The sequence below is a fragment of the Vipera ursinii genome (assembly GCF_947247035.1).
Source record: "Vipera ursinii genome assembly, chromosome: 2".
Classification (NCBI taxonomy): domain Eukaryota; kingdom Metazoa; phylum Chordata; class Lepidosauria; order Squamata; family Viperidae; genus Vipera; species Vipera ursinii.
The window spans coordinates 291,492,083-291,517,268 of NC_139513.1; the positions used below are offsets into that span (position 1 = coordinate 291,492,083).

The following is a 25,186-nucleotide window of genomic DNA, read 5'->3' on the forward strand; positions in this document are numbered from 1 at the left end:
TGGCCCTGGCCTAGAGACCCTCCTTCTGCCAGAGACCCTCAGATCTGTCCCACTCCTCCCCCATAGGCACCCTTGATGCAAATGATGTAGAGCTGGCCACGCCCACCCAGTAGGCCATACATACTTTAGCCACGCCCACCCAGTAGGCCACACCCACCCAGGCCACACCCACCCGGCCCCCTGAGGGCAACCGCAATGCTGATGCGGCCCTCAACGAAATTGAGTTTGACACCCCTGCTTTAAGGGCTATCACAGAGAGGAGAGGACTGAATGTATTCTCCAAAGCACCAGAAGTAAGTCCCAAAGGTGCTTTTTTTTCAGGAGGCAACTGGACTTTCTCATTTTTCTTTGAAGATGTTTCGCTTCTCATCCCAGAAGCTTCTTCAGCTCTGACCGGATGGTGGGGAATGGAAGGATTTGTACTCCTTGCAGACAGCTGGTCATTTGACTTCTTTTGGAGAGCCGTTGAGGCCACTTGGAGGCTTATCTGTGTCCTCAGGGTCACCTGAGTGGCGCAAATGGGTGTGGAGACTTCTTGGCTGCAGGATGTTTCCTGCCCTGGGACCTTTCACCGTTGAAGACGGGCGCAGGCAGTTGGGGATGAGTCTGTGTTGTCTGCATCTCAAACCGAAGCGCAAATGGTTCCTGTAGTCTGCAATGTTTTCTGGAAATCCGTTCATGCTCCCGCACCATTCGAAGGGGTGTACCTCCCAAAGTGTAAACATAACTTGTATGGTGCTTGAATTCCAGGATGAAATTCTTGACAAGCTGTTTTCTTTCAGGACAGGGCCTGCCAGATGGAGCCCCCGCCCAGAGCAACTTTCTCGGACACCGCCAATCAGGTAATTCCTCCTGTCTTCCTGGTGGGTCTGCCAGGACACCCCTTGCATGCAATCCAGCTGCTGTTAACAGAGGGATAGAATGCAATCCTAGTTTGCATTAACAGAGGGATAGACTCAAGATCGGGCAAAGTGTTAATACCACTTTACAAGGCCTTGGTAAGGCCACACTTGGAACACTGCATCCAGCTTTGGTCACCACGATGTTAAAAAAAAGATGTTGAGACTCTGGAAAGAGTGCAGAGAAGAGCAACAAGGATGATCAGGGGACTGGAGGCTAAAAGATATGAAAAGCAATTGCAGGAATTGGGTATTTATTTATTTATTTGTATGTATGTATGGGTATGTCTAAATCTAATGAAAAAGGTAAAGGTAAAGGTTCCCCCGCACATGCGTGCTAGTCGTTTCCAACTCTAGGGGCCGGTGCTCATCTCCGTTTGAAAGCCGAAGAGCCAGCGCTTGTCCGAGGATGTCTCCGTGGTCATGTGGCCAGCATGACTAGACGCGGTGGCTCAGTGGGCTAGGACGCTAAGCTTGTCGATCAGAAGTTTGGCGGGTCGAACTGCTAGGTTGACAGAAGCTGGGGCGAGTAACAGGCGCTCACTCTGTTACTCTGTTTGGCACTCGGGATTCGACCCGCCAAACTGCCGACCTTCTGATTGACAAGCTCAGCGTCCTAACTCACTGAGCCACCGCGTCCCTATAATATCCTTTAGTCTCTAGTTTTCTGCATGCAGGGAGTGTGGGTTCCCTGGCAATACATTCCGTTGCATCCTTTTTCTCGTGGTCTGCATTTCTTGTAAAACTGATTTTTTTTTCAGAACTTGGAGACTTGTTTCCACCGCAGGCATCTCCAACCTTGGCAACTTTAAGACCTGTGGACTTCAACTCCCACAATTTGCCAGCCAGCAATGCTGGCTGGGGAATTCTGGGAGCTGAAGTCCACAAGTTTTATGAGTTCAAGGCCTGCCTTAGCTGCGAAAGCCAGCTGGGTAACTTTGGCTCAGTCACTCTCTGAAGCCAACCTACCTCACAAGGTTGTTGCTTTTGACAACGGTCTTCCTAACTCAGCGGCTCAACTTTGATCGTACTTTAAAAACTACCGGTATGCATTTTAGGCCTCAACTTAACCCGGGGTGTCTGACCTTGGCAATTTGAAGATTGTGGACTTCCCCAGCAAGGCTGGCTGGAGAATTCTGGGAGTTGAAGTCCAGAGATCATAAAAGGGCCAAGATTGGACACCCCTGCTTTAGAGCAAGGCTTGCCTTTGTTTTGGTTCCACAGCTGGCTGGGGAATTCTGGGAGTCGAAGTCCGCACCTCTTAAAGGGGCCAAGTTTGAGAAACATGGGGCTAGCTCAGGGGTCTTCCAACTTGGCCCTTTGATGCCTTGTGGACTTCAACTCCCAGAATTCCTCAGCCAGTGTGCCTGGCTGAGGAATTCTGGGAGTTGAAGTCCACAAGGCATCAAAGGGCCAAGTTTGAAGACCCCTGGGCTAGCTGAACCAAGCAAAGCATCTTCCGCCTCTGTAGACAGCTGACTCGCTCTTTCTCCCTCTTAGTGGAACATCTACGACGCTTATGTGGAAGAACTGCAAAAACTGGAGAAGTCAAAGGAGAAAGAAAAACAGAAAGCCCCCGTGGCCAAGAAGGAAGACAAGCTAATGGGGAGAAAATTAACTTCTCTAGAATCACAGGTGCGGTTGCCTCTTTCTGTACTGTGCTGAGCGGGCTTTAATTCCAGTCTCTCTTTATTTATTTATTTTATTTTTATTTTAATTCCATTTATATCCCGCCCTTCTCCGAAGACTCAGGGCGGCTTACAAGCTTAGCAGCAGCCTTCATTCCATGTATATGCCTGCTTATTATCTTGAGGTCATCTCCTTACCCCCCCACCCCCACCCACCTTTTATTAGCAAACTGACCTGCTTTCTCTCGTGGTCACTCTCGATTCTAGTTGATGTTTCATACAGGTTTCATCCTCGGCTTACGACAGCTCACTTAGTGACCGTTCAAAGTTACAACAGCACCGTTCAAAGTTACAACAGAAAATTGTGACTTAGGGCCGCCCTTCACACTTCATGACCCTTGCAGCACCCCCGTGGTCATAAGGATGATGTACATTTCAGAAAAGCCTCGCCACTGACTTGTATTTATGATGTCCCAAGGTCACGTGGTCCCCTTTTGCGACTTTCTGACACAAGCCCTAGTGGCACAGTGGTTAGAAAGCAGTTTTGCAGGCTACCTTGGAGTTATACCCTCCTCCTTGGGCACCACAACTGAACTGGCAGAGTGGTGGATTTCTCCATAGTCAGGCAGGGAATAAATCCCAATGGGAGCCCTGGTGGCGCAGTGCTTAAAAAACAGCATTGCAGGCTACCTTATTGCTCCCTGCTAGCAGTTCGATCCTGACGGTTTCAAGGTTGACTCAGCCTTCCACCCTTCTGAGGCCAGTAAATCGAGGACCCAGATTGTTGGGGGCAACTGGCTGACTCTGTAAACCCCTTAGAGAGCATTGTGAAGCGGTATATAAGTCTAAATGCTATTGCGATGGATGGATGGATGGATGGATGGATGGATGGATGGATGGAGACAGACAGACAGACAAACCGATAGACAGACAGACAGATAGAAAGACAGACAGACAGATATAGAGCCCTAGTGGCACAGTGGTTAGAAAGCAATTTTGCAGGCTAACTTATTGCCCCTTGGAGTTACCCCTCCTCCTTGGGCACCACTCCACAACTGAACTGGCAGAGTGGTTAGGGCACCACGAAGCCCAGCTCTGCACAAGCTTTAAATATGCACAGCCACATTCTGTTGTACCTCCACCCGGCAGGAGATTTGGATTGGCCTCGACAAAGAGATTTGTAATGCAGAGGCAAGGTGATTTTTGACATGAAACACTTTGTGTCCCTTTGAAACCTCTCCGGGTTTCATACCTTCGAGGCTCGTGAGGGCTTCTGGGCAGGTCCTCACAGAGCTGGTTTGCGTCCTTACAGAAGGCCAGGGGGACCCATTTGCTTTTGAGGAGAACTTCAAGAGCGGGGCTTGGTTGGACCCCTTCGTAGATGTGCACACATCTCCTCACTGATCCCACTTTGTAGGTAACATCATCAGTGATAGAAAGGAGTGAGGTTTGGGAACTGGGAGGAGGAGGAGGAGGAAGAGGAGGAGGAGGAGGAGGAGGAGGAGGAGGAGGAGGAGGAGGAGGAGGAGGAGGAGGATTATTATTATTATTATTATTATTTGCATTTATATACCGCCCTTTCCCTGAGGACTCAGGGCGGTTTACAGGGAGTTAAAAATCAACCATACAAAAGTTAAAAACCAATTTAAAAAATATTAAATCAACCCTGTACTATTAAAAACCCCAATTAAAATGAATGTCTCCTCAGCCTGGGCCCGAGAGCTCAAAGAGCCAGGTCTTCAGGCCCCGGCGGAATGATCGGAGGTTGGGAGCAGTCCTCAGCTCCACCGGCAGCTGGTTCCAGAGGGCAGGCGCCCCCACTGAGAAGGCCCTATCCCTGGGTGTCACCCGCTGGCAATCTCTTACCGGCGGGACCCTGAGCAGACCCTCCCTGTGGGAGCGCACTGGGCGAAGGGCGTTTGATGCCGGCAGCAGGTGTTCCCTCAAATAGCCCAGACCCAGGCCATGTAGGGCTTTATAGGTGATAACCAGCACCTTGAATTTCACCCGGAGGGCAACCGGAAGCCAATGCAGCTCGCGGAGTAGAGGTGTTACATGGGAGTATCGGGAGACCCCCATTACAACTCGCGCGGCCGCATTCTGCACCAGTTGAAGCCTCTGAGTGGTCTTCAAGGGCAGCCCCATGTAGAGAGCGTTACAGTAGTCCAAACGGGAGGTCACAAGCGCATGAGTGACTGTGCGTAGGGTGTCTCGGTCCAGATAGGGACGCAACAGGCGCACCAGGCGAACCTGTGCAAAAGCCCCCCTGGTCACGGCTCCTATGTGATCTTCAAAATTGATCCGTGAATCCAGGAGGACGCCCAAGTTGCGAGCCCTATCAACGGGGGGGTAACACCTCACCCCCCATCGTTAGAGGTGGAATAACTTGGTTAACCCGAGATGCCGATATGCACAACCACTCAGTCTTGGCGGGATTGAGACGAAGCCTGTTTCTCCCCATCCAGACCTGAACCGCCTCCAGGCACCGGGACATCATGGCGAGGGCATCACTGGGTTGGTTCGGGGTGGAAAGAAATTGTGGATTGTGGGGTCCTTGATGCTCTCTGGGCTTGGTTGTTTTCTGGCAGACATTTCATGACCCAGATAGGTAACATCAGCAGTGCTGGAAAGGAGTGGGGTTTATGAACTGGGAAAATAAGGAGGAAGAGGAGGAGGAAGAGGAGGAGGAGGATTGTGGGGTCCTTGGTGCTTTCTGAGCTTGGTTGATTTCTGGCAGATGTTTCATGACCCAAGTAGGTGACATCATCAGTGCTGGAAAGGAGTGGAGTTTGTTCTCTGTGTTTATATAAATGGCTTGCCCTAATGTGTTGGTGGGGGAGTTCTTAGTGGTCCCTTGATTGTGCTGTTGTTTACTGTTTGATTGTGTGTCTGAGTTGGTAGTTCCTTGATTGGATTATTGTTTGCTTCTTGATTGTTGGTCTAGTGTTAATCTTGGTGTTACCCTCTGCTTATTTGGGTGTTGAATGGCTGGTGAGGAGGCCTTTTGGGTTTTTTTTTAATTGTCTCTTTTGAATGATGTGTAGTTGTTGTTTACCTCCGTGTACCTGTTGATGGCCGATTGGTCTAAATGTCAAGACTTCCAGGAATTCACTAGCTGTTTTGGACTTACCGATGACTCTAAGCCATGATTTGTTAACCAGGGTTTGTTGAATAAAATTAGCTCAAGAGTTCATGCAGGACACTAAACCAAGTGCAAAGAAACCCCATTATGGCTTCACTTGATGGAACCCAGTGGGTGGCAGGGAAGAAGGGGTCGATTTAAGCCTATTAAATTGATTTTGGGAAAGAAAACAGATGGAAAGGAAAAAAGGATTTGACTGCTGATTTAATTACACGGACAGTACAGGGGCCCATGATGGATTAATCCCCAGGCCCTCACTCAGCTCATTTTCTCCACATGGCCGGAGAGAGAAGCAACTTCTTGTGTCTGTGTGAAGCCTGAAACCTGGCCGCTGAATTATACACAACTACACAGGCAATCCTCGACTTACAATAGTTCATTTGGTGACTGTTCGAAATTATAATGGCATGGAAAAAAAGTGACTTGTGCCCATTTTTTCACACGGAAGACCGTTGCGGCATCCCAGTGATCACGTGATCCAAATTCAGACCCTTGGCAACCGACTCGGACATATGACGGTTTCAGTGTCCCAGGGTCAGGTGGTCCCCTTTTTTGTGACCTTCTGACGAGCGAAGTTTATGGGGAAGCCGGATTCACGCCACAGCTGGGTTGCTAATTAACCACTGCAGTGATTTTTACTAAACAAATGCGTCAAGGGAGGTTGTCAAATGGGGCAAAATTCACATAACAAATGTCTCACTTACAGTGAAGGGGGGGGAAAAAACACTTGCTCACCTGCCGATTTTGGACGTTTGCCCACTGACGAAGAACCGATCAGTCTATATATTTTAATGGTAGGTTTATTTGAACAGTGAGAGACAGAATAATAACTAAACAAAAACAAATAATCCAGAAAAACCCATTTCAAAAAAGTTATAAATTGATTTGCATTTTAATGAGTGAAATAAGTATTTGATCCCCTATCAATCAGCAAGATTTCTGGCTCCCAGGTGTCTTTTATACAGGTACAGAGCTGAGATCCTAATCACAGCTTGTTACCTGTATAAACGACACCTGTCCACAGAAGCAGTCAATCAATCAATCAGATTCCAAGATCAAAGAGCTGTCCAAGGATGTCAGGGACAAGATTGTAGACCTACACAAGGCCGGCCAGAATGGGCTACAAGACTGTCGCCAAGCAGCTTGGTGAGAAGGTGACAACAGTTGGTGCGATTATTCGCAAATGGAAGAAACACAAAATAACTGTCAATCTCCCTCGGTCTGGGGCTCCATGCAAGTTCTCACCTCGTGGCGTTTTAATGATCATGAGAACGGTGAGGAATCAGCCCAGAACTACATGGGAGGATCTTGTCAATGATCTCAAGGCAGCTGGGACCATAGTCACCAAGAAAACAATTGGTAACACACTACACCATGAAAGACTGAAATCCTGCAGCGCCCGCAAGGTCCCCCTGCTCAAGAAAGCACATGTACAGGCCAGTCTGAAGTTTGCCAATGAACATCTGAATGATTCAGAGGAGAACTGGGCATTGAGGTCAGATGAGACCAAAATCGACCTCTTTGGCATCAACTCAACTCGCCATGTTAGGAGGAGGAGGAATGCTGCCTGTGACCACAAGAACACCATCCCCACCGCCAAACATGGAGGTGGAAACATTATACTCTGGGGGTGTTTTTCTGCTAAGGGGACAGGACAACTTCGCCACATCAAAGGGACGATGGACGGGGTCATGTGCCGTCAAATCTTGGGTGAGAACCTCCTTCCCTCAGCCAGGGAATTGAAAATGGGTTGTGGATGGGTATTCCAGCATGGCAATGACCCAAAACACACAACCAAGGCAACAAAGAAGTGGTTCATGAAGAAGCACGTTAAGGTCTAGCCAGTCTCCAGACCTTAATCCCATAGAAAATCTGTGGAGCTGCCAAATGTCAGCCTCGAAACCTTAACGACTTGGGAAAGGATCTGCAAAGAGGAGTGGGACAAAATCCCTCCTGAGATATGTGCAAACCTGGTGACCAACTACAAGAAACGTCTGACCTCTGTGATTGCCAACAAGGGTTTTGCCACCAAGTACTAAGTCATGTTTTGCGAAGGGGGTCAAAGAGTTATTTCACTCATTAAAATGCAAATGAATTTATAACTTTTTTGAAATGCATATTTTCTGGATTTTTTTCATTGTTATTCTATCTCTCGCTGTTAAAATAAAGCTACCATTAAAATTATAGACTGATCATTTCTTTGTCAGTGGGCAAACGCACAAAATCAGCAGGGGAATCAAATAATTTTTTCCCCTCACTATAGCAACAGAAATTTGGGGCTCAGTTGAGGTCGTAAGTCAAGGACTATCTGTGAATTAGCCTCTTTAACAGGATGCTCGTCCCCACCGGGAAGTGAATCTCACTTATGGTGGTAAATCTTCCTGCTCATGAGGACTGGGCACTTGCGATGTCATCTTACTGGCTCAGAAAGATGATTCTGTTAGCAACAGATCATTAGGAAGGAACAGAGATTGTTCTAGGGGGACTCCATTAGCGCTTTCTCGGCACGCTTCATTAATTCCCACAGCAAGGCTGTAATTGGCGCATCGGCAGTTGTTTTGTGCTGCTAATTCTGGGGAAGACAGAGGAGGCTGGGTGTCAGGGTGACATGCCTTAAGAGCTACTATACACCTCCGCCCCCTAAAGAAACCCGGGGTGACATGGCTTAGGAGCTTCATATCTGCCCCTGAAAATTTGGACTTTTAGGTGGGGAACTGCGTGGGTTAAAATCTCCCACAGAAACATCCTGAAGATTAAATCTGGTACGTCCATGAAGAAAATAAGAAAGTTGGTGGGTTGGTTTCAGTTTTACATCTTGACAAGTTTCAGGGCAGAATTTGGTGGGATAAATACATCTGCCCAGCCCTCAGACCTGTTTGATCATTACAGACAGTTCTCGACATAAACCATCCGTTTAGTGACTGCTGGAAGTTACAACAGCACTGAAAATATTGACTTATGTCCGGTTTTCACCCTGACGACTGGGGTGGCATTTCCCCAAGCTCATGTGATCAAAATCCGGGTGCTTGGCAACTGGCACGTACTTATGATGGTTGCAGTATCACGGGGTCAGGTGACCCCCATTTGTGACCCTCGCAGTGGGTTTGGAGCACAACTCCTTGAACAACTGCCTTGATCCACAACGGAAATTTTGTGCTCCGTTGCGCCGGTTAGTCGTGGACTACCTGCGTATTACTGGTAGGGTGGGCAGCTATGTGAAATTGATAAACAGAATAAAACTAGAGTAGATATTTCCCACTTCAGTTGGCGTTAAAATGTTTGGGATTTACCAGAAGACCTCGGAAGTTCCCTTCCAACTCTGTCATTCTCTTAACTGATCAGTGGAACGGCTTGCCTCCAGAAGTTGTGGGTACTCCAACGTTGGAGGTTTTCAAGAATCGACTGGGCAGCCATTTGTCAGGAACGGTGTAGGCCTGCGTAAGCAAGGGTTGGACCTCTAAGGCCCCTTCCAACTTGATTTTTTTCCATATTCTATATCAATATCCCTGGAGGTTTTCCAAAATAGACTTGGACAAGAAGACCTCAGAAGTCCCTTTCAGCCCGATGATTCATCTCATCTTTTCACTAGCATCTTTGAAGGAGAATCTTTGTAGCTCAGCATCGAACTGTGGGGCCCTTAGTGCTCTCTGAGCTTGCTTGTTTTCTTGCAGACGTTTCATGACCCAAACTAGGTAACATCACTAGCGCTAGTGATGTTACCTAGTTTTGGAAGCGAAATGTCTGCAAGAAAACAAGCAAGCAAGCCTTCCTCCTCCTCCTCCTCCTCCTCCTCCTCCTCCTCTTACAGATATTTCGTGACCCGACTGATGATGTTCCCTAGTTGGCTCATAAAATGTCTGCAAGGAAACAACCAAGTTCAGAGAGCCCCAAGGACTCCACAGTTCTCCTCCTCCTCCTCCTCCTCCTCCTCCTCCTCCTCCTCCTCCTCCTCCTCCTCCTCCTCCTCTTACAGATATTTCATGACCCAACTGATGATGTTCCCTAGTTGGCTCATAAAATGTCTGCAAGGAAACAACCAAGATCAGAGAGCACCAAGGACCTCATAGTCCTCCTCCTTCTCCTCCTCCTTCTCCTCCTCCTCCTCCTCCTCCTCCTCCTCCTCCTCCTCCTCCTCCTCCTCCTCCTCCTCCTCCTCCCAAACTCCACTCCCTTCTAGCAATGGTGATGTTACCTAGTTTTATAATGAAACATCTGCAAGAAAGCTATCAAGCTTAGAGAGCACCAAGGACCCATAGTTCCCTTCCTCCTCCTCCTCCTCCTCCTCCTCCTCCTCCTCCTTCTCCTCCTCCTCCTCCTCTTCCTCCTCCTCCTCCTCCTCCTCTTCCTCCTCCTCCCAAGCCCCACTCCCTTCTACCACTGAAGATGCTACCCTCCGCCCAGCCTAGCTGGAGATCCCGTCACTCCGAGGCAGCCTCCCACCCAGCGCCACATCTTGCCATAGAAAATTCCAAAGCCGAACGGTGCATTGGGAGTGTAGGAAGCCACAGTCCTTGCCGGGCCGCCGTGCTTTTGCTCTCGAACATTCTCATCCCCTTTTTCAACAGAGCGATGACATCAATAAAGTGGCCAAGGCGGCAAAGATCGTGGAGCGGATGGTCAACCAGAACACCTTTGATGACATCGCCCAAGGTGAGGACTCAGAAGGCTGGCTGGGGCGCTGCCTGAATGAGGTGGGCTCGTTCTCGTTCCTTTCCTTGGCTCAGATGAGCCCTTGCATCCATTTCCAGTTTCTGCCACTGGTCATGAGGGTGAACCAGCAACGGGGATTGCTGCAGGGATTAGGTCAGGGGTAGGCAATCTTGGCTCTTTTATGACTGGTGGACTTCAACTCCCAGAATTCCTGAGCCAGCGTGGCTCAGCTTGGAAACTTCTCCCTATTCCCTCAGCATGGCTGGCTCAGGAATTCTGGGAGTTGAAGTCCACAAGTCATAAAAGAGCCAAGGTTGCCTACCCCTGGACTAGGTCATAAGCACCTTCTAAGGCAGAGGCCCCCAACCTTTTGGGCACCAGGGACTGGTTCTAAGGAGAAAGATTTTTCCGTGGACCAGAGAGGACGTGGTTTCGTGTGCTGCCTGCATCCCGCAGATGGGGCTTCACTTGTTTGCGCGGCCCGGTTGCTGGCATGCCACGGCCCGGTGCTGGTCCACGGCCCGGGGGTTGGGGACCCCTGTTCTAAGGGGTCTGCTCTAACTTTGAATGGCAGTTAAGCTACTAGTTGTAAGTTCAAGGACCACCTCTACATTTTCTAAGATTTTTATATTGATGCTCGCAAACTATGAGTGTTTTTTTTTAAGTGTTGCTTTGGGAGATCTTTCAGCTTTCATTCTTTGGATTGGAATACAGGTATGTCTATGTTAATGAAAAAGAAGGATTAGGGGTGACATAATAGCAGTCTTCCAATATCTCAGGGACTGCCACAAAGAGGAGAGAGCCAAGCTATTTTCCAAAGCGCCTGAAGGCAGGACAAGAAGCAATGAATAGAAACTAATCAAAGAGAGAAGCAACCTAGAACTAAGGAGAAATTTCCTGACAGTGAGGACAATTAACCATTCATTTGCCTCCAGAAGTTGTGGGTGTTCCAACCCTGGAGATTGGACAACTAATCACTTGTCTGAAACGGTCTCCTGCTTGAGCAGTGGGTTGGACTAGAGGACCTCCAAGGGTCCCTTCTAGCTCTGTCGTTCTGTGCCGTTAATCCTCCAGAGACCTCCCAAGGAGCCTTATCACTGAAAACATTAAAAATTTCAAGCAGCATCCTAACCCCGTGCAGATTGAGAATGGAAGGAAAGAAATGCAGGGAGTCCTTGAACTTGCAACGCTTCACTTAGTGACCGTTCTAGAGTTACAACGGTGCTGGGGAAAAAAAAGTGACTTGCATTTAGTTCTCACGCTTGCAAGCGCTGTAGCATCCCCACAAATTCAGATGCTTGGCAACTTGCCTGTATTCACAACGTTTGCAACGTCACGGGATCGCCGTCCGGCTTCCAGCAGCCCAAATCAAGGGTGGGGGGGGAGAAAGGGGGAAGTCAAATTTGCTTAGCGACTGCAATGATTTCTTGAACGACTGTGGCAAGAACGTTAAACGTCGAACATTTCTAATCATCTGTGAGGTCGTTATTGGATGCAACTCCCTTAACGACCCGACCTTGCTTAAGAACAGAATTTCTGCTCTGAATTAGTATGTTGAGGATTATCTGTAGCTTAAAAAGAGAAACAGTCATACTTTTGGTATTGTTGAAGGAAAAGCCTTCCATCATGGTTTAGTCCAAGCCGGGAATAAACAACATGGCGACTGCTTTAGAAAGAAGGTTGCAGTTTGTTGAAGAGGAGAGCTAGACAGGAAGATGGCTCTGGCAGAAAAGAGAAAAAAGGGGTGAGCACATGTAGGGAGTGGGTTTTTATACCCTCTGGAGCCTTTTGTTTGGAGTTGTTTCCTGTTCCTGTTTTGAGGCTTTGCATTTCCTGTGTCATGTATTTTGACCTGTGTCCCTTTGGCCTCTGTGAGTTAATCCTATTATGTCCTGTCTTAGAGTTTGGGTGGGGTATGTAGATTTTAGGTGTCTTTGTCTTCTTAATCTTCTAGCTCCAACCTTCCTGAATGGCTTACACCTGCATTTCTACAGAGCTGGTTTCTGCTTGGGGGAGGGAGACTTGAGGCTATTAAGAAAAAAACTGGGCATTCTTTTCTGCCTCTTTAAGATCCTTTGAGGAAATATATTTTTCTGCCCTTTTTAATATTTCCTTCTCTGGGGGGTGGGCTGGGGCCTGACTTCCCACAGTATGATTCAAAGCCCGCGGGAAGAAAGAATGTTAACATCTTGCCTAGTGTAGTGTTTGTAAGAGTGCAAAGCTGGAAAAGAAAATTGTTGCTGAGAAATACCAAGCTGGGTGGTGCCAACAAAGCCAGTGCTGAATTGGAAGTAACAGAATAAGAGAGTCGGAAGTTGGAGGTCTTCTAATCCAACCCCTGCTCAAACAGGAGATCCTATACAGCAAGGGTCCCCAACCCCGGTCTGTGGACTAGTACTGGGCTACGGCATGCCAGCAACCGGTCCACACAAACAAGGAAAACCCCATCCACAAGATGCAGGCAGCACACAAAACCACACACGCTCCCGTCCGCGGAAAAACCTCTCTCCACAGAACCGGTCTCTGGTGCCCAAAAGGTTGGGGACCTCTGCTATACAGAATAACAGAATTCAGAATAACAGAGTTGGAAGGGACCTCGGAGGTCTTCTAGTCCAACCCCCTGCTCAAGCAGGAGACCCTATACCCGTGGTGGCGAACCTATGGCACGCGTGCCACAGGTAGCACGCAGAGCCCTCTCTCTGGGCACACGCGCTGTTGCCCCAGTCCTAGGCATGGGTTTTATAAAACCTTTTTTGCTTCAGGCCTCCGCCACCGTGTGCAACAACAACAGCAACAAAGGTTCAATTTCAGCTTCTCGCGGGGAAAAAATAGATCTCGCAAAGTTGGCATTGATTGATTGAACTTTTTAGTCCCACCCAGTCTGCCGTTACTACTGCAGCCACGCCCACCCAATGGGCCATGCCCGCCCGGCACCCGACAATACATAAGTAGGTTTTGGGTTGCAGTTTGGGCACTCGGTCTCTAAAAGGTTCACCATCACTGCTCTATATGGAATAACTGGATAACAAAAAAAAATGTAATAACGGAATAACAGAGTTGGAAGGGACCTTGGAGGTCTTCTAGTCCAACCCCCTGCTCAGGCAGGAAACCTTATACCAGTGTTTTTCCACCTTGAGCCACTTGAAGCCATGCTGGCTGGGGAATTCTGGCAGCTGAAGTCCACCTCTCTTCCAGTGACCCAAGGTTGATGACCTATAAAGCCCTACATGGCATGGGTCCGGATTACCTACGGGAGCACCTGCTGCCGGCGTCAACTTCCCTTCGTCCAGTGCGCTCCCACAGAGAGGGCCTCCTCAGGGTGCCTCCGATCAGAGAATGTCGACTGGTGACCCCCAGGGGGAGGGCCTTCTCTGTGGGTGCGCCAGACCTTTGGAACCGCTTACCGGTTGAGCTCCGGATGGCTCCCGACCTTCGCTCCTTCCGCCGCGATCTGAAAACTTATTTATTCGAACAAGCCGGCCTGGTCTGATGGGTTTGGGGTTTTAATATTGATTTTAATTATTTATTGCATTGGGCATAATTATTTAATTTTCTTTTAACTTTTGTACCTTGTATTTTTGACATTTATTGCCCTGTACACTGCCCTGAGTCCTTCGGAGAAGGGCGATATATAAATCAAATAAATCAAATAAATCAAAATCAAATAAAATTTCCTTATTTATTTATTTATTTATTTATTTATTTAATTTGTATACCGCCCTTCTCCCGAAGGACTCAGGGCGGTGAACAGGGCAATACATATTAAAAAACAAGATACAAAAATTAAAAACAATTAAACAACAATGCCCATGAATAAGTTAGAACACATTAAAAAAGGTTAAAACAAATTTATAAAACCCAACCCCATCCCATCAGGCCAGGCCAGCTTGTTCAAAAAGATAGGTTTTGAGATCGCGCCGGAAGGAGCGGAGGTCAGGCGCAATCCGGAGCTCGACCGGAAGATGGTTCCATAAATCCGGCACGCCCACAGAGAAGGCCCTCCCCCTGGGGGCCACCAGTCGGCATTCTTTGACCGGTGGCACCCTGAGGAGGCGCTCTCTGTGGGAGCGCACTGGACGGAGGGAAGTTGACGCCGGCCGCAGGTGCTCCCCAAGGTATTCCGGACCCATGCCATGTAGGGCTTTGTAGGTCATTACCAACACCTTGAATCTCACCCGGAAGACAACTGGAAGCCAATGCAGCTCGCGGAGCAGAGGTGTAACATGGGAGTGTCGGGAAACTCCCAACACAACTCTCGCGGCTGCATTCTGTACCAGTTGGAGCCTCCGAGTGGTCTTCAAGGGTAGCCCCATGTAGAGAGCGTTGCAGTAGTCCAGACGAGAGGTACTATAGAGTACCATTCATTTATTTAAGCGGTGCAGTAATAATATGCACAGTGCCAAAATCTTAGTTTTGTGCAATAGTTTGCTACTGCTGATTTAAAAAACCGACGGGAGGTTTTGGTTTTGCTAGATTTCAAGTACTTTGAAGATGCCTCCGATGAATACAGAGATAACATGGGGACGCTGCTGCCACTCTGGAAGTTTCAGTACGACAAAGCCAAGCGGCTGGCCGTCACTGCCCTCTGCTGGTGAGTGCCTTCTCTGCAGGTAGGGGCACTCTGTGGCCAGGCTTTTGATCCGTGCTGCTTATCTTATTATGGAAAAATGAAAATGACCAATATAAAATGTTTACTGTCAATGTTATCTTTGTTATAAACACTTTTTTTTTCTTGTGTCCCATTTATAGTTTTGGTTCTGTTATGTCTGTTGACTTTGCGTTTTGTATTTTATCTTCGGGGGGGGGAGAAAATTAAAGGATAATATTTGTAGTGCAGGGTTGAAATGAAAGGTCCTTGGTGCTCTCTGAGCTTGGTGCTTTCCTTGCAGATGATTCCTGATCCAACCAGGAAACATCATCAGTGCTAGAAGGGAGGGAGGTTTGCGGAGAGGAGGAGGAGGAGGAGGAGGAGGGAGGCACAAAAATGAGGAGGACTATGGGGTCCTTGGTGCTTTCTGAGCTTGGTTGTTTCCTTGCATACTTTCATTACTCAACATGTCACATCATCAGTGCTAGAAGGGATAGGGGTTTATGGTGAGGAGGAGGAAGAGGAGGACTGTGGGGTCTTTGATGCAAATAGAAGAGAACAGAACAGAACAGAACAGAACAGAACAGAACAGAGCAGAGCAGAGCAGAGCAGAGCAGAATAGAATAGAATAGAATAGAATAGAGCAGAGTAGAGTAGAATAGAATAGAATAGAATAGAGCAGAGTAGAATAGAATAGAATAGAATAGAGCAGAGCAGAGCAGAGCAGAGTAGAGTAGAGTAGAATAGAACAGAATAGAATAGAATAGAAAATATGGAATAGAATAGAATAGAGCAGAGTAGAATACAATAGAATAGAATAGAATAGAGCAGAGCAGAGCAGAACAGAACAGAACAGAACAGAACAGAATAGAATAGAATAGAATAGAATAGAATAGAAGGGACCTTGGAGGTCTTCTAGTCCAGCCCCCCGCTCAAGCAGGAGAACCTATACCATCTCAGACAGGTGAATGTCTAGTCCAGGGGTCAGCAACCTGAAACAGTGAAAGAGCCACTCGGAACCGGTTCCCTCACAAAAGGAAAAACTGGGAGCCACAAAAAATGTGTGCGCATGTGCGTACATGCGTAGAACAGGGTTTGACTGGAGAGTGGACCCAAGGCGAGATATGCACCTACCCTACATATTTGAATTGATCGTTTGAACTTTCTTAGTCCCACTTTTTTTTTTTTGGACTGCACATGGCAGAAGACTGGGAGCCGCAGGAGACGGCTGAAAGAGCCGCATGCGGCTCCGGAGCCGCGGGTTGCAGACCTGTGGTCTAGTCTCTTCTTAAAAATCTCCAGTGATTTCTCACGATTTCTTGGGGTAAGCTGTTCCACTGGTTGATTGTCCTGTCAGGAAGTTTCTCCTTAGTTCCAGGTCGTTTCTCTCTTTGATCAGTTTCCAACCGTTGTTTCTTGTCCTGCCCTCTGACGCTTTGGTGAACAACCTGGCCCCCTCTGCCTTGTGGCAGCCCCTCAAATACTGGAATACTGCTATCACGTCTCTCCTATTTCTTCTTTTCTTTAGACTAGCCCAGGGGTCGGCAACCTCGGCTCTTTTATGACTCATGGACTTCAACTCCCAGAATTCCTGAGTCAGCATAGCATAGCTGACTCAGGAATTCTGGGAGTTGAAGTCCATGAGTCATAAAAGAGCCGAGGTTGCCTACCCCTGGACTAGCCAAACCCAAGTCCTGCAGCTGTTCTTTGGTTGTTTTCTTCCAGATGTTTTATGAACCAACTAGGTAACATCAGCAGCGCTAGTCCTACTGTGACCTACTTTGGGTTAGGAAACATCCGTAAGGAAACAACCAAGCTGAGAGAGCACAACAAAGACCCCTAAAAAAAACTTAAAAAAGAAAAGAAAAATGAAAGTTGATAAAGAAATTAAGCACAAGAGCTGAGAGGATACTCTGCAAATCATGTGAATAATATGGAAAATACACAAGCTGTATTTTTTCATTTTTAATATTAACATTAATAATATTTTTAATATTGAGACAGGATGTACATTGCTTTTACGACAGTAAAAGCCCATGAATTAATAGCCTAGGTTGGAAAATACCTCTTTTTTTTTGTTTAAGCATTGCCCGAGAATATTTTTAATTTTAATTTTAACTGGGTTTTAATTTTCTCAGGGTTTTATTTAATCTCTTTTAATTTGTTTTAACGTTTGTATTGACTGTTTTTTAAATGCCCTGTAAACCGCCCTGAGTCCTTCGGGAAAGGGCGGTATATAAATCTATCTATCTATCTATCTATCTATCTATCTATCTATCTATCTATCTATCTATCTATCTATCTATAAATAATTAGCCTAAGGAATTTTAGGATAAGGAGTTCCAAGATAGCAGAAAGGCTAGTAGATTTTATTTATTGCGGTTTTCTTATGCTGGACAATCTGAAGCTCACCAAATCTTTCATGATGAATTAATTATAAATCACTAAATGCAGTTAGGAAGTTCTGATGTTGAAATATAATAATTTACTAATTATTAAAAAGGTATTTCAATACTTGGCAACTGGCACTGCCTCCAGTCTCCAGCTCTACAAAGATGCATTTATGTCCATAACAATCGCAGGGAACAAAATGTGTTTATAAAACACTAAAAAAATATTGTCAAAATACTGGAACGCTGACAGTCTATATCTCTTTTTCTTACAGGAACCCCAAGTACAAAGACTCGTTCCTCGTTGGACATGGCTCTTGTAAGTTTTGCCTCTGCTATGCTATGCTTCGTGATAAAATCAGAGGTTTTCAGTCCTTTTGCGTCATTCTTCCTCTTGTTGAAGGAAAAGTCTTCATCATGGTTCAGTCCAAGCCGGGAATAAACAACATGATGACTGCTTTAGAAAGAAGGTTGCAGTTTATTGAAGAGGAGAGCCAGACAGGAAGATGGCTCTGGCAGAAAAGAGAGTGAGCACATGTAGGGAGTGGGTTTTTGTACCTTCTTGAGCCTTTTGTTTGGAGTTGTTCCTGTGGCATGAACTTTGACCTGAGTCTGAGTGTGCCTTTCTGGGATTCTGATGGTGGTGGGTTAATCCTATTACGTCCCAAGGGTCATATCCTGCTTCTCTGGGGCTGGAGCTGATGCCTCTTAGGTTTTTGGTCTTCATTCTAGGGATCTTTCTTCCTAATCCCCAGTTTCCTGACTCCAGTCTTTCTGACAAGATTATCACACCTGCATTTTTGCAGAGTTTGTTTCTGTTTGGGACAGAGAGACTTGGGTGGGGTAGGGGCGGGTTGGTTTCTGCCTTTAAATCCTTTAGGGCAATATATTCTGTCTTTTAAATATTTCCAAAAATATTTCTTTCTCTGGAAGGGGGTGGGGCGGGGCTGACTTCCCATACTCTGCAGACCGACCTTTACCTCCTTTGGGTCTCTGTTTATCTCTTCTTGTGTTTAAATGGCACGTGAGCCGGTCCCTTGGCCAGGTGGCTTTTCTGGTTGTGCCTTAAGTTATTTCCGGTTGTGGCAAAGGAAAAAAAAAAAGACTTGCAGCACAACAGGGCTGATTGCACGAAGCTTCCCCGGGACATCGCCACTAGGCCAGGCTAAAAAAACCTCTCGATTGCCTTCCCAAATTACCCTCTGCAAATCAGACATAACAAACCTGTCAATGCGGCTGCTTGTACTAATACATTTTCTAAACAGAAAAACATTAGCCCCCTCTGTGGCCGGGGGCTGTAAAACTGATGGCCCTTATTAAGTTACCCGTCTCTCCGACAAAGGTGAGGGGGGGGGAAGAAAAAATGGCCGATGTGAATCATCAATCCAAGCTGGCAGCTTGATGGTTGCTTAGACATTTAAGTTCTCCGATATTTGGCCTAATTTCTTTTAGGACGCTCGTATATCCATTTTTAGTTTTAATTGGCCAATAGGATTCTGCACCCCATGGCGTATTTAGAATAAGAATAGAGTAATAACAGAGTTGGAAGGGACCTTGGAGGTCATCTAGTCCAACCCCTTGCTCAAGCAGGAGACCTTATACCATTCCAGACAAGTGGCTGTCCAAGCCTCTTCTTGAAAGCCTCCAGACAAGTGGCTGTCCAAGCCTCTTCTTGAAAGCCTCCAGTGTCGGAGCATCCACAACATCCACAACATCCTCCGTTGTTGTAACTGTCAGGAAGTTTCTCCTTAATTCCAGGTTGCTTCTCTTCTTGATCAGTTTCCATTCATTGCTCCTCGGGTGCTTTGGAGAATAGGTTGACCCTCCCCTTTTCTGTGACAGTCCCTCAAATATTGGAACACTGCTATCATGTCACCTAACATTTATTAAAGCTAGGGAAAAGTACGAGGAGTTAGAAAAAGCAGAGGTGCCAGAAGTCCTTTGCAAATGGTCTTTTAGGACTAGTCCTGGGGATCAGTGAGCTCGCAGCAGGATATGGTAAAAAAAATAAAAATCAAGATGGCTGCTGGGATGGTGCAATCAAAGGCCCAGCTGGGTTTTAGGTGAGACAATGAACCCCAGGAGAGCTTAGATTGCACCATCATCTTGACACGTCTGACTTACCAGGATCCCCCACTGTCTTGCTTGCTGTAGTCAAACCAATGTGGCCAGTTGAATGGAATAGAATACTTTATCTGGCCAAGTGTGATTAGATGCACAAGGAATTTGTCTCCGGTGCAGAAGCTCTCAGTGTACATGCAAAGCAAGAGGATGATGGTGGTGATGACGATGATCATCATCATCATCATCACCATCATCATATCAATAAGGGGGGGGGAAGTAAAGAAGATAGTAAGAAGGATAAATGATAATACTTCAGTCATACTACAGGGGTAAATGCACAGAGACATTAGACAGCACTTTGAGAATTTGGTGTTCAGCAGAGTGGACACTAATTTTAGTTGCCTGCTTTTTCTGGGCCTGGGCTATTAGCAATAGCATCAGCACTTAGAGTTATGTACCACTTCACAGTGCTTTGCAGCCCTCTCTAAGTGGTTTACAAAGTCAGCCAGTTGCCCCCAACAATCTGGGTCCTCGATTTACTGGCCTCAGAAGGGTGGAAGGCTGAGTCAACCTTGAAACCGTCAGGATCGAACTGCTAGCAGGGAGCAATAAGGTAGCCTGCAATTCTGTTTTTTTAACCACTGCACCACCAGGGCTCCCATTGGGATTTATTCCCTGTCTGACTATGGAGAAATCCACCACTCTGCCAGTTCAGTTGTGGTGTGGTGCCCAAGAAGGAGGGATAACTCCAAGGAGCAATAGGTTAGCCTGTAATACTGTTTTCTAACCACTGTGCCACTAGGGCTCTATATCTGTCTGTCTGTCTATCTGTCTGTCTATCGGTTTGCCTGTCTGTCTCCATCCATCCATCCATCGCAACAGCACTTAGACTTATATACCGCTTCACACTGCTTGACAGCCCCTCTCTAAGGGGTTTACAGAGTCAGCCTATTGCCCCCAACAATCTGGGTGCTCATTTTTACTGACCTCAGAAAAAGGGAGCAGAGTCAACCTTGAGCAAGACAGGATCGAACTCCTGGCAGTGGGCAGTGAGTTAGCCTGCAATTCTGTATTTTAACCCACTGCGCCACCAGGGCTCCCATTGGGATTTATTCCCTGCCTGACTATGGAGAAATCCACCAATCTGCCAGTTCAGTTGTGGTGCCCAAGGAGGAGGGGTAACTCCAAGGGGCTTTAGCTTCCCAGAGCCAGATAGATGGACACTCTGACTCATCCTGGCATTGAACATCCCCTCCCATGTTCCTTTCTTTGCAGTCTATCTTCTCCTGGAGGTCCTGATGGGGGCCGTGGTGGTCAGAGATGCGTCCTGCAGAGAACTGCCCCAATCCAAGCAGATTTGGAAAGCGATTCAGGTTTTCTCTGGAGTGGCTTACCCTGTCAGTGTTGATGGGAGCATTTTTGGCTATGATTAGGCTGTGGTTTTCTATTGGTTTGCAGTTGGTCTACGGTCTCAGACCAACAACCCAACAGTAATCAACAGCTGAATCAAGGAATACCAAGTCCTTTTCCACCAACGCTGGCAGGGCAAATAACTAGGGAGTAAACCACCCTCCCTTCCAGCACTGATGACGTTATCTAGTTGGGTAATAAAATCTCCACCAGAAAACCTCCAAGCTCAGAGAACACCAAGGACCCTCTTCCTCGTCCTCGTCCTCCTCATCCTCACAAATTCCTCTCCCTTCCAGAGCTGATGAGATTCCCTGATTGGGTCAGGAAACATCTCCACCAAGCTCAGAGATCACCAAGGACCCTCTTTCTCCTCCTCCTCCTCCTCCTCCTCCTCCTCCTCCTCCTCCTCCTCCTCCTCCTCCTCCTCCTCCTCCCAAACCCCTCTTCCTTCCAGCGCTGATGAGGTTCCCTGGTTGGGTCTGGAAACATCTCCACCAAGCTCAGAGAGCACCAAGGACCTTCCTGCTGCTGCTGCTGCTTCTGCTGCTGCTGCTGCTGCTCCTCCTCCTCCTCCTCCTCCTCCTCCTCCTCCTCCTCTTCCTCCTCCCAAACCCCTCTTCCTTCCAGCGCTGATGAGGTTCCCTGGTTGGGTCTGGAAACATCTCCCAGAAAATGACCAAGCTCAAGAGAGCAGCAAAGGCCTCACACTCTGCTGTCTCCTTGGGTAAGATTGAGAGATGAAAAATCTCTTCCCTGATTCCCATTGCTGCTTGGATTGATAGCCACCATAACTGAATGATTGATTACATCCTATTAAGTCACCGTTGTCTCTTAGCAACCACGTGGGTAGATTTCCTTTGTGATATCCTCTTCCTAACCTCGTCCTGCAGCTCTTCCAATGGTGCCCACATTACCACTGTAACTGAATCCACCCCTCCTGCTCTTGGCTGTCTGCTGCTTTTTCCTTCCAGGTCAGGGCGTTTCAACCTTTTCACCCATTGTACCACTTTTAGGATATGGCAACATCCGAGTACCACCAGTCGCCTAGCAACAAAAACTGGATGACCCCCCCAAAAGGAAAAAAAGTGATGAACTACAGGTAGTCCTCGACTTACAACAGTCGCTTAGTGGCTGTTCAAAGTTACAATGGCACTGAAAAAAGTGCCCCCCCAAGCCACAGCCGAGCAAGACACCCGCCTGCCCACCTGGCGGCGCTCTTCCTCCCGTCCGAGGTTTTCATTGTTGTGAGCATTTCTGTTGAGGATTGGCAGTGGGGGTGGGGTGGGGGGTTGTTTGGTTTTTATTTCCCCCCCCCCTCTGCTGGGTGGTTGCAGCAGGTTTTGGTCACTACACATGACCTTGGGACACTGTGACCGTCATAGATGTGAATCAGTTGCCGAGCATCTGAATGTAAATCACAAGACCCTGGAGATGCTGCAACATTCCCGCTGATCGGCACTTCTTCTGGGCTCAGCAGAAGCGCCAGGATCAACCTGGCACTGATCCTGGCGCTTCCACTGAGCCCTGACAGCCCTGCAGCTCCAGCCATCTCTTGTGCGGTGCTGCCACCGGTTCAGCTCATTCCTCTCCCCCGCTACCACTTTTCTAGGATGGTCGCGTACCACCTGCCAGGTGCCAATGTACCACAGGTGGTACCCGTACCACTGGTTGAAAAGCCCTGTTCCAGGTATCCCATCCTGAGAGCCTTCTCCAGAATCTGAGGTCTAAACATAAGGTGCCTAAAGTTGGATACGATGATTTGAGCCCAAGTCACCACCATACCATGCCGGTTTCTTGTATGTACAATAGACTGAGGATCCATTCTCTGGCCAAATATGTTAGAATATATGTTTGTGTTTTTTCCCCCCTTCGTTAGTTTGTCCTTCCATTGACTGAATGAGGAGTTTTAAAAGACCTCCAGCTTTTGAGGGTAGATGAAGATATTACTATATCTCACCTGCCCTTTGAATACATTTCCCCCACTGCACATTCTGGGCGACAGACTTATTTTAATCCAGATATTCAGCCTCCCTTTTTCTTAGACTTTCCTTATCGGCTCAGCAGCCTGCAAAGTGGAGCTCTAGCTGGCTAAATAGACGTCCAATCAATCCTTCAGATTGGCCTTCTAATCCTCTCATGGGCTCATTTAGACAAGATGGGGGGAAAAAAAACACACAGCAAAGTTGTGCATGCTTCTGAACACAAAAACCACGCTTTGATGTAGATTGGAGCCCTGGGAGTGTGATTGTCTCTTTCCCCTTCTGAACAATGTGACTTATTCTGTGTTCTGCATCCTGTGAAACCTCATTAGGAACCCATTAGGAGTTCCGTGTGGTTTTACAGGATGCAGAATACAGAATAGCTGAGTTGGAAGGGAGCTTGGAGGTCTTCTAGTCCAACCCCCAGTTCACGCAGGAGACCCTATACAATTTCGGACAAGTGGCTGTCCAGTCTCTTCTTGAAAACCTTCAGTGATGGAGCACCCACAACTTCCGGAGGGAAGCCGTTCCACTGGTTAATTGTTCTTGCTGTCAGGAAATTTCTCCTTAGTTCTAGGTTGCTTGCTTCTTTGATAAGTTTCTATCCTTTGCTTCTTGTCCTGCCTTCAAGAGGCAAGGTGGACCCCCTTCTTCTTTGTGGCAGCCCCTCAGATATTGGAAGGCTGCTATCATGTCACCCACAGACCTTCTTTTCATTACACAAGACCTACCCAATTCCAGCAACCGTTCTTCATATGTTTTAGCCTCCAGTCCCCTGATCATCTTTGTTGCTCTTCTCTGCGCTCTTTCTAGAGTCTCAACCTCTTTTTTACATCGTGGTGACCAAGCAACCTGGAACTAAGGAGAAACTTCCTGACAGTTAGAACAATTAACCAACTACCTGCCTCCAGAAGTGGTGAATGCTCCAACACTGGAAGTTTTTAAGAAGAGACTGGCCAGCCACTTGTCTGAAATGGTATAGGGTTTCCTGCCTGATCAGGGGGTTGGACCAGATGACCTCCAAGATCCCTTCCAACTTATGGCTCTTCAAGCTTTCTGGCCTGGACTGAGAGTATTAACCGGGGTTTTAATTGTATTTTAATTGTAATTGGGGTTTTTAGTTCAAGGTTAGTGTAATCATTTTCATTGTTTTTAATTTTTGTAATTTGTTGCATTGTTTTAAAAAACCTTGTGAACTACCCTGAGTCCTACGGGAGAAAGGCGGTATATAAGTCTAATAAAATCAAAAATCAAAATCAAATCAAAAACTGGATGCAGGATTCCAAGTGTGGCCTTACCAAGGCCTTGTAAAGCGGTATTAATACTTCACGTGATCTTGATGCTCTCCCTCAGCTTGGCAACTGATTCATATTTATGACGGTCACAGTGTCCCAGGATCAGGTGAAATGACCAAAACCTGCTGCAACCACCCAGAAGATGGGGGGGGGAAATAAAAACCAAACACCCCCCACCCACCCACCCCCGCTGCCAGTCCTCAACAGAAATGCTCACAACAATGAAAACCTCGGACGGGAGGAAGAGCGCCACCGGGCGGGCAGGCAGGTGTCTTGCTCGGCTGTGGCTTGGGGGGCACTTTTTTCAGTGCCATTGTAACTTCGAACAGTCACTAAGCGAACTGTTGTAAGTCGAGGACTACCTGTACTTCATCACTTTTTTCCTCTTTTTTTTGGTCATCCAGTTTTTGACACCTTGCTAGGCGACTGGGTGGTACTCGGAAGTTGCCATATCCTAAAAGTGGTACTAATGGGTGAAAAGGTTGAAAAGCCCTGGCTTCTCTCCTTGATTATTTTCCATCCGTTGCTCCTTATCCTGACTTCAGGTGCTTTGGAAAATAGCTTGACTGCTTCTTCTTTCTGGCAACCCCTTTTGTTGAATACGGGGCCTGCTGCTGAAGTCTATTAAGATCCTTCTATCTTCTAAAGTGTCCGCTCTTCCACCTCCCCTCCCACCAGCTCGGAGAAATAATTCTTATCCAGCCACACATTTTTGTCTGGATAGGAACGAACAAAACGCCGAAGAGTGCATGTTCAGCATAACTGCAGGCAACATCGGCAGCAAAAAAACCCTCCGATTCCCAGGAGGCCAAAAGATTGCGCTTGGCAATCGGGCTGCGCTGCTATTTAAAAGGTGATTGCATTTATTTACTTGCTCCAATGCTGCCTCTAGTTTGTTAATGGCAGCGGGGAGGAGAGTTTCTAGCCCATAACCTTTCCTGTTTCCCAAGGAAATTTAATTATGGATCTTCCCCCACCCCCACCCCCATGCGCGAAAGCAGCATTTCTCAAAGCTCTCTTGGTAGATGGGAGTTGACAGACGACTAAAGTAGAACAAGTTTTTGTCTCTGTCTTCAAAAAAAAAAAAAAGGTGAGAGGGGGAGGAGGAAGAAGTCTCAGGAAAATAACAGTCCAGCGTTCA

At 47.3% G+C, this 25,186-nt stretch overlaps 1 protein-coding gene across 1 annotated transcript in view; it reads left to right on the top strand.

Annotated features, from left to right (window-relative positions):
• DNAI1 (dynein axonemal intermediate chain 1) overlaps positions 1–25,186 on the top strand; it is a 145,687-nt gene that overhangs the window by 50,622 nt on the left and 69,879 nt on the right. The window contains exons 8-12 of the mRNA XM_083351186.1: positions 783–842; positions 2,400–2,534; positions 10,235–10,319; positions 14,793–14,910; positions 17,573–17,616. Of these exons, the coding sequence (XP_083207312.1) occupies positions 783–842; positions 2,400–2,534; positions 10,235–10,319; positions 14,793–14,910; positions 17,573–17,616 (442 nt within the window). The remainder of the gene's footprint in view (positions 1–782; positions 843–2,399; positions 2,535–10,234; positions 10,320–14,792; positions 14,911–17,572; positions 17,617–25,186) is intronic.